We start from the raw sequence: 12,688 nt of genomic DNA, 5'->3' as shown, positions 1-12,688 counted from the left end.
CCATTCAGCACTTATTACAAACCTTGCACTAGATACTTCAGGTAGTAACCAGTAAGCCTGCATGTCTCATAGAGTCAGAAGAGGGAGGAGAGTTGAACAGAGTGAAAGGACTAATAACTACTGAATCTCTAGTGCGTGCCTGGCAAAATAAAATGGTAAGATTCTATTACTCGACCTGCTTCAAGGTGTGCATGAATGGTTCTGGGGCGTGCATAGGTAAGACAGTCTTAACTGACCAGTTAGGTTTGAGCTCTGTAGAAGTTTTTACTCGGGGGGTCTTCTCCCCACCCCCCTCAATGGGACCTGCACACTCCAGGGTGCCTGGCCTGGCTTCATGGTAGAGGTCAATGGATCCCAGGATTTCATCACCATCACCTGAACAAACCAACTTTTATACTAACTGAGATCTGCGTTCATACAATTGCCTACCTCTGTCATTCAGTCAGAGCTAATGTTTAAGAAATTAGCAGATGCTTTCTAGAATGCTGGGCTCTGCCTCTGAGCATGCGCAGTGCTTTTTCTTTTTGCTCATGTAGCTCCATTGGCTTATCCCTTTTCCTCTCATCAGTGATTGTGGCCTTCCCTTTCTCAGCCAGCTCCACTATTATAGGATCATAATTTTCCAGATCGCTTTCCTTTGCTCTAACACTCCCTCCCCCCGACCCCTTTCTTTCCTCCCCAGGTGAGCTACTCAGCTTGCTGCTCTTCCTATACATTGACATCTGTCATCCATTTCTCAAGATTATCTGTTTGCTAGTAATAACCTTCCTCTACCAAGAGGCTATTTGATGGTTAGTAGCACAGGATCTGAAACTATACTCCCTGTGTTCAAATCCAATTTCTGTCTCTTAGTAACTGTGGGCAGATTATTTAGCTATTCTTTCAATTTCTCAGTTGGGTTATTATGAGGATTTTATAAACATTCAATCGCCTTTTGCCCTCCTGAGTTCTAATTCTTTAGGTTGGCTTTCAATGTCAGCTCTTATTTCACTCAAACCAACCTCGTCAACATTATTTCCAAATATTCACTTTACTAAATTCTCTGTTTTAGCCAAACTGGTTTACTTACTTTCCTCAATCAGGCCTTTTGTCCCACATACCTTTAAATTCCTAAGTAGTCTTCTTAGATTATTCCAGGCAACCAAAGCCTCACCTTTTTCTATCCCCCCTACAATGTACTGTCTGTATATCCACTTGGTAATCAACCCAGACTTACAGCACTTACTGCATTTTCCAACTGAACTGTTAGTTCATTTTTCATATATTTATGCAAAATTGGAAGACATCAAGGACATGAAATGTGTCATACTTTTCTGTATCCTTACCCAGAGCACCTAAAATGGGTATTTGCTGATTGGTTGAATGACTGAAGATGAGACACTCCTTAGAGTATTTCTATATTTTCCTGGAAGCATTTTTTTGAGATGGCTTCTGGCTACAAAGGTGGACAATTACATATTTAAATAAGCATAAAATATTTTTAAAAGTCACAAACCTTATCAATAAAAGGGTTTCCAGAATTTTTATAAGATGAAATTAGTAGAACACTCATAAAAGACAGGCAAGTTTAATAGAGGGAATGCTGAAACCGTGAGCTTAGGAATAATATAAGACAAAATAAATGAATCTATAACCTACCTGTAACACACTTCCATTTTCAGAGATAGTGAGCCCTGATTTCTTCAGCAAGGGGCGGCCGTCTTTTAACCAAGTCAAAGTAGGTGGGGGAATTGCATCACTTTGACATAGTAACTCCACAGGATGGCTAATGAGGACAGAGACGTTCTGTTCTTCTCCCATAATATTTGGTGGAACTAAGTGAAAAATGGGTTTTCCCTCAGGATAAAATAGGCCAACACACTGTTTGTCTTCATTAATCATATACTAAATAACTTTATTGGTTCTTTTAAGATACAGGATCACAGTCATTCTAACATACCCTCTTTGCATCTTTTGGTTCAGAATCAAATGTTAATAAATCCCTGGTTAATGTATTCCTGTTGAACAAAAAATAGTTCCACTAACTTTTTATTTAAAACACTTTTATAACTGGAAGTTCTCATCAAGTGCCCATTTAGGAAACTTCTAGAACTAGATGTTACTGCTTAAGGTTTTCAAAGTAATAAATCACGCATGAACGCTGGAAACAACAATCAATTAAAAGCAAATACACTTTCAATATTTATTTACATTTTTGCAAAAGAAATAATTTCATGATCACAGAGGAAAAATTTAAAAATAGAGTTGGAAGAGATTACAGAGACCATCCAGTCCCACCTCACAGTGTGCAAAACATAATAGGTGACAGATAATAGCTAGCACAAAGTAATGTGACTAATTGACGGCAAAGTTAGGAGTCTTCAGACTTGCAGTTTAATGTTCTTTTTGGTTTTCCACAGTGCCCTGTCAACCTTCTATGTAATGAAGTTCATGTGGGATAAGTAACACAATAAAAAACAAACTAAATCAGTGACCAGCTGTACAGCATACAATTACATAAAAAGGAGGAAATGAGTTGAAATTTTAATGAGATTAAAATTGGAATTCCCTGGCTGTCAGGCTTGTCAGATGCTGAAATGTGTTCTTGGAGAAGTTTAAGGATATCCTTCCCTTGGGTGTATTAAAGAATAGAGTAAACAATCATTTGTCTTAGATGGTTTAGGTACAGCCCTGCCAAGATTGAGAGGGTGGGCTCCATAACCTCTCAAGGACTCTTTCAGGCCTGTATATATAATAATATAGAAAACACAAACTAATGATAAAATCAGGCCTGTTATAAAAGGGCCACTCCAAGAAAAGCACAGAGGGGAATTTCTGAGGCCACTTCTTACTAAATCCCGTAACTATTGAGGATTGTAGGAAACTTACCATATTTGTAGGGGTTTTTTGTTTTGTTTTGTTTTTTATGAAAAAGTTTAAGTTTCATTGAAATAAATCCTAAGAGACTTTGCAAATGCTTTGGTAGAAATAAGGTTTTTTTGTGGTAAGGAATATTACTAGAGTCTATCAGCCACTGTTTCAGGCTAGATACCCTCGGGTGTGGTAAGATGACAGTGACTGCAGTAGACTCTGAATAGTAGCACTGTGTTTCTGTAATCAGGAGGTTTCTCTGCTGCCACCTCTGCTAGAGAGGGAAAGGGAAGTGAATGAACTAAAGAGCATTTTCAGGGTTCAGGACTTGTTCTAAACCCAAAGAAATTTTTGCTAAAGGAAGAAATACCCTGCACAATGGCTGGAACTGACCAGTGGAGCATTTGTGCAGAGATTCGTGATGCTCCTTCTGCTAAATTTAATAGCACACACTGATATCTGGCTCTCAATCAAGTTAAAGTAATCTGTGGGGAACAGAAAACAATGGGAGTGTTTTTGATATGTGACATCTTAGATAAAAGATAGAAGATTAGTCTGTATAAAAAGCAGCAAAATAAGCACAAGTAGTGCCACTTTCCAGGATACCGTGAAAACAGATACATTCACAAGTCTTAGCACAGGAACCCCTAAACAGAATAGCTGATTTCACAGACTGGAAATAATTTCACGTAAAATTTGGTCTCATTGGATAAAAAAAAGTACCATAACTCTAAAAAATGTGTTTATCTTAGATTATGTGTAGAATTTACAAAAGTGCATGAATTATTACGACTATTTGCAGAAGTAAAACTCGGAAACAATCCAAGATTGCAGAATGCTAACTTATTTCCAAATATTTTTCTTTCAATCATTTTTCGTTACAGATAAATTAGTTGCATCAAGTTCAAAAGGAAATCAGACTTTTAAAACTGAGAGGGAAAAAAATGCAAAAGCAATAGAGTATTTGTTTAAGGGACTTAAGTGAAGGCAACTCTAATTACAGCCAAGGATTATATTACCAAAACATACCTATTTTTTCTGTCCTGTCTCTCATTTCCAACTTTTTGTTTAGTTTGAGAAGAGAATAAGGTTCTCTACCCTTTAGATCCTTGACTTCCTTAGATGTTATCCCTATTTTGTTTAGTGGTAATGTTGCTTAGAAAGGGGTGTATTCTGGACCTGTTTCTCATTCTACATATTATACTCATTAAATTTAATTACCAAAATCAGAATTGCTATACGGTTATACTTGCTGAGATGCTGAAAAATGTGTGATCTGTAAGAAAGTTCTCTGAGCGGAAATTTAAAGAAAAAGTACTATAGGAATCCAAATCTTTTAAAAGTTCAACTATCTTATTTCAGCATCTTAGAATATGGTAAAACATACTCTGAATTCATACCAGGGAGAAAATTTTTTAATGAAATACTCTTAGAATTGTAGTGAAAGCTATTTTATTCCCTGTTAGTCCTCCTCCTACTTTTTGCTTTTCAAATAGACTTTACTTCATAAACATAGCATTGATCATAAAATGTGCTGACTGTAAATATAATCAAAATGTAATAAAATCACAGATTTGAGTAGAATAGATGAAGAGATCTACTTGAAAAGATACTGGCTTCAGTGAGAAGATTATGTCTCCCAAATTTCAGAACTGCTATCCATAGTCATGTTCTTCAGAGTACTCTATAAAACCAACACCCTACATGCTGGATGCATCCATTTTAATTTCTCAGAGCTTTAAAAAAGAAAAATCAGTCCATGTCAAATACAAGACAGAAAGAGAACTTGATTTGAATTGATCCCAGAATACCATTTCCATCGTTCATTGTTCTTTATTGCAACAACTTCCTTTAATTTCCTCCATAATATTAGGATCCAAACACATCAATATCAGAGCAGAAATAAATACTAAAAAGTCTCACCATACACTCTGAGGTCAATGTCCTTTTGTCTCTCCCCAGCAGCATTCACTGCCACACAGGTGTATCTTCCCGTGTCACTGATTTGTGCACTGGTCAATGCTAGGATGCGACCCCCAGAGAGAACCTACCAACAACGAGAAAGCTAAATAACCAACATGCCCCCAGAGAACAACAGGTGTAAAAGACTTGTTCTCTTATTTTCTGAAGTTGATCAATTGACATTTGCCTGTAGGAAGATTTCCTCTTGGATATTTCAAAGTGGGCAACCATCATATAATCCCTTTCTTATCTTCTCAGTGGAAGAATGTGAGGGGCTAGAACCACACTTGGTAGTGACCACTGAAAACAAGTCTATATACAGCATCAAGTAAAGGTCTTATTTCATCCACATTTACTATTCAGAGAGAAAAAGCCACCGGGGAGAAAAATGACAAGTGGAAATAAGAAGAGCTAATTCCCCTTCTAATTTTTCTTTGGTTGAACAGGTAAGAAAGTTAATTAACAAAGTAGTAGCCAAATTAATTAATTAGCCATATTGTCCTTTGATCCCACTGATCCAGTTGTACGTATAACACACTGACATTAACTCTGGATCTTTGATGATCCAAAATTCTCAAAGCATTGCATTTTCAAGAAAAGTTGAAGTAAAATGTTTGGAAAACTATGTTCTCTGCTAGGAAAAAGAAAATTAAACTTTAAATTATATACATGAGCTTCTGTATTTTTAATTTTAATCAATGTAATGCACTTAAATTTTTTCTGAGTCAAATTTGATTTCTCATTATAATTTTTCTTACTTTATTATTTTATGTTTTTATAGAAGTATATATGCTCTGTGTGGTTCTTTGATTCATTATTTTTCCAAGACATTTAAATATAAATTCTATCAGGAAATTCCTGTTTTTGTTGTCAATGAATATTTCTTTGTGTAAGGTATCTCTGTGGTAGTAGTAGGAAGTGGGGGAGGGGGGCAGGTGGAAAATAACAAATGTCCAAAACAAATGGTCAAAATATAACACTTAACGGGTGAGGTAAGGGAACTCTTAGAAATACTGAGCTTTTAATAAATTGTTTAGAAATCCCACTTGTGTGACCGTGGTATCTATGTTTGCATATATGCATTTTTTTTTAATACAACATTTCTTAATCCTTGTTCTCCAAATCTCTTCAACAGCTCTACCTGTTTGTATTTCCTGTATTCAATAATCAGGTGGTAGATTTCACCAAAGAAATAAAAGAGCGTACCTGTATTCCATTAGCAAAACTCGAGACAGGACTCCCATCTTTCAACCAGGTCAGACTTGGGGCAGGGATACCCCTGGCTTCACATTCTAACCTCACCAGATCATTAACCACAACTGCCACAATGTTACTGCTGCCAGAAATCGATGGGGGCACTGGGGAAAAAAAAGGTAAATAAAAATAAGATGCGTTAACATCACAAGCTATATCCTCTTGAAGTAATGAAAACTATATGTATATCTCAAAATAATGAAAACCATACGTCCACAATAATGTGTTTTTACAGGTGCGTATTTTGTTTGTTTTGGGTAAGTTCTTTCACATCTCTTATTTGAAATCTAATCACAGCCATCCTGTGAGGTAAGTAGGGCAAGTATCAGTACTTCCACTTGACAGATGAGGAAAGGAGTTTTGCCAGTTTGTTTAGAAAATCCAGTGTTTAATGCTAGAGTGGATTTTCATTTCTTAATTTCCAGGAATAGGTGTGTGTGTGAGTGTGCGTGTGTGTCCTCCTGTACTGCATCCATTGTATGTTCACTACCAACTTCTCTTGAAAGCATATTGGAGACAACAACTTGGAAACATTTCTTTGACTAATACCTGTAAACTCTGTTAGAGAGTATTTATAAGCAGGATTATTATTAGCTAATAGCTGTCAGTGACTTAAAGCAAACTTAAGTTTAAGAGCATGTGAAAATCAAGCATTTTGATAGAAATCAGGAATAACAAGGTTTATCAGTTTTAGAACATTGAGCCTTTAAAATAAAGATGATGATAATGTACTGTTAAATACTTCACTAGAATTTTATAGATGCACTTAGTCATTTTGAATGCTTCTTTACCCCATCGTGAATCTAGTAGCACTAACCGTGAACTTGCAGACTGTAAAACAACTCTGTAGCTCCAGCCGAGTTGATGGCCACACATTTATATATGCCAGCATCGGAGATCTGGGCACTTTCGATATCAATGATCTGTCCTCTGTTCAAGAAAGTCATGCTGGTGGAAACTGAGAGTGGACGGTTATCTTTGTACCAGGTGATAACTGAAAGAGGAAGGGGAGAAGATGATCTATGTAAAAATTTTCTTTTAAAACCAATATGCTAAGTTGGATCTTAATTAAAATAGTCACAATTGCTTTATTCTTATGCTCATCATTTGAGTTTAATATGCTTACATAAACATAAACATCTTTCTAAGGTTGATTTTTTCCCAAAAAGAAACACCAAGAACTAAGTAAATATGAGTACTGAAAATGAATTTAGGAAAAATTTGTTTTTTACATTATCTCTTATACATCAATATTGTTTGATAATAAACTTTCAACCTATTTGTTTTTATCATGTATTTATTTCCTCTCATCTACAAAAATGTTGTCTATGCGTCTAATCAAAACCAAATACCATACACACTGTTAGCCTCAAAAATTCATATTGTTGTTAATTCATATGAATAACCTACCAGTGATGGGAATGTACAAAGCAAAGTGGTAGCCTCATCAGAAAGACTGCAATTTCCAATCAGTTTGGTCTACTTCATTAAGATACTTTTAATAGTTAAAAATATATTTTTCAACAAAAATGTATGGAAAATACCATTGTGGGTTTTGTAGACACAATATGGACAAAAAGACGGTTAAGGTATTCACATATTTCTATATTGTTTAAATAGATAAATTATTTCATGAAATTAAAAGCCATGAAAATTCAAATGTGTCATCTACCTAATGATATTTTATTAATGTTTTTCACTTGAATGTATTCTATAACCTTTCCTTTATTAGTAATTAGTATATTATGCTCATACACAGTTTCAGTTCTCAGAAATCTTAAAATGTTAATAAGTTACAGAGTCCAAAAGTAAACATACCAGGCAAAGGGTTCCCCGCTGCCTTACACTCCAGCTGTATGGGATTGCTCACCACCACGGTCTCATTCAGCATCTTCCCTGCATCTTCCAGGCTGGGTGGTTCTGCAAAAGGCCCAAACAGATAATTATTTCATGGAAGTAGGATATTTAAACTGAAATCGTTTGCTCAGTGGAAATCATAATTTTTCTTTCTGTTTTTCTGCCTCATGTATACACTGATATATTTGGAATAAAAGTGTATTATTAAGTAGAATTAAAGAACAGAATGAAAAAAAGATCTTATCAGGTTTTCTGGATCATCCGTTTCTCTGTGCCCAAATAGAAAAATCCTTAGAATTGTAGATTAGCAAAGTAGTAAAAGAAAGTTACAGAAGTATTTTTTATTCCAATTAATCTGATTGATCAGAAGATGAATTACCATTGCCAAGAAGTGATTTACCCCATTTCAATTCCTCCAGTGAAGAAGAAATAAGCATGTCTCAAAATAACCAACTTTATCTTTGTATAGTACCGTCACAAACCATTTCAGAAAAATTAGAATAGTTATTTTATGTGTTTATTAGCAGGGTTTCTTTTGATATAAAATTGATAATAAAATTATTTGTAAAATAAAACAGAAAAATACACTGCCAACTTTAAATAATCACTGATAATGGTGCTCTATTGTTTGATGTCCTTGGAAAGTAGGCATCTGGAAAGTCTGAGACATAATGTAAAAGGATTAACAACTTGGATCATCAATGCCAGGTTTTCAACAATATCTCGAGGAGTGTGGGAAGGGTGCCAGGGTGAAAAACTTAAAGGTGAACTAAAGGTCTTGTCTTACCTGGAGAACATATTATAGATATAAATTAGTATTTGAAGTTTATAGAAAAATATAGTTTACGGATTTGCTAAACTCGTTCACTAGACTAGAGACTCCTACCCCATGTGAAATTAATTAATAAATCTATCCATTAATCTACCAAAAACAGGAGAAGAAGAAAAAAAAAAGGAAACAAAGAAAAATTAGAAATAAATAAGAGGGCAGAAATCAAATCAAATATATAATTCAAGAGCAAAAATGTAAGTTTAGTTCCCTGTTTAATAGGGTTAACACTATTTTTTTTTTAAATTAAAAAATCCAGGTGGACATAAAGAACAATAACAAAAAAAAACCCACAAAAATTTTAACAACAAAGAGCGGGACAATAATTTCACATCAATTTCTGACGAACTGGTATACAAAGTAAAATATTAAACACGACAAAGCAACAAGCTTTGTATTGATTAAAGTGCTACAATTCATGAGTAATCCTTTATAATGATGTTTTATGCATTGAATAACAAAGCAAAAGTTTTTAAAAAGCAAGAAAAATTTGAAAAATCTGAAAGTGGTATATTTTAATATGACTTTCTCAGAAATTGATTGTGTAGTGAAACAAAAAATAAAGTTATAAAGGATCTGGAAAAAAAAAATTATCCATCCAGTGTGAGTGTGTGTGTTTGTGTGTGTGTGTGTGTGTGTGTGTATTCATAGTTACCAAAGAATATACGTGCTTTTCAAATGCCAGTGGACTGTTTTCAAAATAGAATATTAGGCCACAGAAATATTAATAAAGTACTTTACAACTGTAATTTAATAAGACTATAATAAAAAAGAATATAAATTAATAACAAAAATATAAGGCTACCTACATCAGAATAAACCTCATTGAAGATAAAATCAAGACGTAAATCAGAAAAACATAAATTAGAGTGAAATTGATTAATATTAAAACCTATGGGATAACACCAAAGCAGCACAGCACTTAAAGGAAATCTGAACCCCTAATTAACATATTGAAAAACTAAGAAATAATGAAAATTAAAGTTCTAATCATTCAACCCCGAATCTAGAAAAAAAGCAGTACAATAAACCAAAAAAGTCTAGGAATAAAGAAATAATAAAAATAAAAGCAAAAACAACACCAAAGAAAACAAACAAAAACACAAAAACCAATAAAACTCAAAGTTGTTTAAAATAAAATCTGTTCTGAAAGGTAAATGTTCTTTTTGTTTTTCTGGGAGTTGTTCCTGAATACTCACCTTAGAACCCATTCCTCCTTCACTTCTACAATTCCTTTGACATTATCTAATTCCATGTATTAACCCTTCTTGCTTGAAATGCCAAGAATGTTTCAATTTTCTGCACTGAATTCTGATTACCAAAAGTGATAGATTTTGAACATAACCAGCACCATTTTAGGCAAGGCCAAGCACAAAATGGCCACCAGGCCCCACCTCTTTCCCTTACAAGAAGCCTCGTGACTTCTGCACAATAGAAACCCTTTTGGCTTCCGCATAGGTGCAATATTCCACCCCGGTTGCATCAGGCAGGTGGAGCTTCTGCACTAGCGTCATGCTCCTCTTTGATTGCATCAGCCAGCCCTGGTGCCCTATGGCCTATATAAGCTCTCCCACCCTGACACAATGTGCTGCTCTCCACTTTGAGGGCAGCCCTGGCTGCTGCTCTCCATTTTGAGTGCAGCCTGGCAGATTCCTTTTCTTCAGTAAAGCTTGATCGGTACCCAGCATTTTGGCTCACTTTCTTTCAAAGAGTACTTTAAGAAAAAAGACCTTTAAATACAAGTACGGCTATCTGGCTTTTCCAACTGGAAAAGGAAAAATAATCAGCCCATGGCACATTCCTTCAAAACAGTTATTTAAATATTCAATTGACAACTTCTGGGCTGAAGTGCTCATTGAAGGCTTTGACAGACTAGGCAGCTGCTGCAGTAAAATATCATGGTGGGAATAAAAAATACAAAAGCAGTGGAGTAGGGTGGCTATCTCTCACTTCACTAGAGAACTTAAAGAAAAAAAGATTGGATGTCGGCAAGAATGTAAGAGCAAGGCCTTGGAAAATCTACTCTTCCATTAAAGAAACAAAACCACTGGAAAAATTGTCAAAATCAACTTTTTCAGAACTCTGGAAATTAACCAAAGACTTGCAACAATCCAAGAAGTGTTTATTCAAGAAAAGAACCTGCTAAACCTCGTTAAGAACAGTGAGCTTTGTGGCATTTTAACTCTATTTCTATCACCCTCTCCCCAGCTCTGCCAAACTTAAAAACAAATAGTCCCATGATCACAGTAAAAAAAAGCAGCCTAGCAGATACCAGAGGGAACACAATAGTTTCAGAAGCACCATTCTGAGAGAACTGTCATCATATGATCTGCCTAGACCCTCCCTGGAAATCCTTATTTGCAAGATTTGTCCTTATTGAACCAGACAGAATTCGCTCAGTGCAAACAGCCTTCTTCAAGGACTGTTTTAAAGTCTGTAAAAACAGACTTTATAAAGTTTGCTCAGGAAAGTTAGTTTTATTTTGCTTCTACAGTAAATTACCTCAAACTTGGTAGCTTAGATAATACAATTTAATCTTACAGTTTTGTAGGTCAACAGTCCAACATGGCCTTACTGGGTTAAAACCAAGGTGTTAGCAGAGCTAAATTCCTTTCTGGAGGATCTAGAAGAGAATCTGTTTCCTTGCCTTTTCCAACTGTTAGAGTCCCTCTGCATTCCTTGGCTTGTGACCCCCTTTCTTCATCTTCGAAACCAGCAATGGGTGAGGAGCCTGGGGGTTGGAGGGAGTTAAGTGTCCTTTTCACATCATACTCCTCTAGTACTCTGCTCCCCTCTTCCCCTTTGAATGACTCTTACGATTACATTGGGTCCATCCAGATAATCAGAGATAATCTCCCGATTTTAAAGTCAGCTGATTAACAAACTTAATTCCATCAGCAGCCTTAATTCTCCTTTATAATGTTACCTAACATATTAACAGGTCCCAGGATTAGGACATGAATATTTTGAAGGATGCCAGTATTCTGCTTACTCACTAAACAAATAAGAAGCAACAATAAAAAACCACCAGCAACAACAACAATAAGACAATGGAGAGAGGAAGATATGATTTTCAGTTACTGCACTATATTATTTAAAATGTCTACTTTTTAATTTAAAAAATGAGATATGCAAAAAAACAAGAGCTCATGGTCCATACACAGGAAAAAAAAAAATCAGAATAGGAACTTTCCCTGAGGAAGTTTAGATATTGTACTTACTAGACAAAGACTTTAAACCAGCTATTTTAAATATGTTCCAAGAATTACAGGAAATGATGTTCAAAGAACAAAAAAAAGTAGGAGAATAGTGTCTTACTAAATATGGAGTATTAATCAAGAGATGGAAATTATTTTAAAAGCCAAATAGAAATTCTATAATTCCATAAGGACTTAACACAGTATATTTGAGCTGGAAGAAGAAAGAATCAGCAAATTTAAAGATAGGTTAATTGAAATTATCCAATTTCAGGATCAAAAAAAAGAATCAATATTATTAGCATGTTCATCACTACAAATCCTGATTATTCTTTGTGTCCCTTCCCCATGTACTCCCTAAGCCCCCTTCCCCAACATGGATGAGCTTGGAGAAAATTATGTTAGGTGAAATAAGCCAGGCATGGAAAGAGAAATACCACATGTGCTCACTCAAAAGTGGGAGCAAAAGGAAGGGGAGGGAAGGGGAGGGAAGGGAGGGAGATGGAAGGAAGGAAGGAAGGAAGGGAGGGAGGGAGGGAGGGAGGGAGGGAGGGAGGGAAGGAAGGAAGGGAAGGAAATAGTAAAACGTTGAACTTTCAGAAGGAAAGAACAGACCTTCTAGCTTTTAAATGGATAGTCTTAAACTTAGGAGAACACTGTTCTAGACAGAGCATCCATAAGGTAACAATATCTTATGTTAACAATGTCTGCATTCTCCAAGCCAGAAGCTGAACTCCAT

At 35.4% G+C, this 12,688-nt stretch overlaps 1 protein-coding gene across 1 annotated transcript in view; it reads right to left on the bottom strand.

The window, feature by feature from the left end:
- Positions 1–12,688, bottom strand: part of HMCN1 (hemicentin 1) — a 414,327-nt gene that overhangs the window by 135,118 nt on the left and 266,521 nt on the right. Inside the window, exons 37-41 of the mRNA XM_063104004.1 lie at positions 7,885–7,986; positions 6,884–7,060; positions 6,019–6,170; positions 4,774–4,897; positions 1,639–1,814 (exon numbers count right to left, since the gene is read on the bottom strand). Of these exons, the coding sequence (XP_062960074.1) occupies positions 1,639–1,814; positions 4,774–4,897; positions 6,019–6,170; positions 6,884–7,060; positions 7,885–7,986 (731 nt within the window). The remainder of the gene's footprint in view (positions 1–1,638; positions 1,815–4,773; positions 4,898–6,018; positions 6,171–6,883; positions 7,061–7,884; positions 7,987–12,688) is intronic.

The sequence above is a fragment of the Cynocephalus volans genome, chromosome 8 (genome assembly GCF_027409185.1).
Source record: "Cynocephalus volans isolate mCynVol1 chromosome 8, mCynVol1.pri, whole genome shotgun sequence".
In the NCBI taxonomy this organism is placed as follows: domain Eukaryota; kingdom Metazoa; phylum Chordata; class Mammalia; order Dermoptera; family Cynocephalidae; genus Cynocephalus; species Cynocephalus volans.
This window is presented reverse-complemented; position numbering and strand designations above follow the sequence as displayed.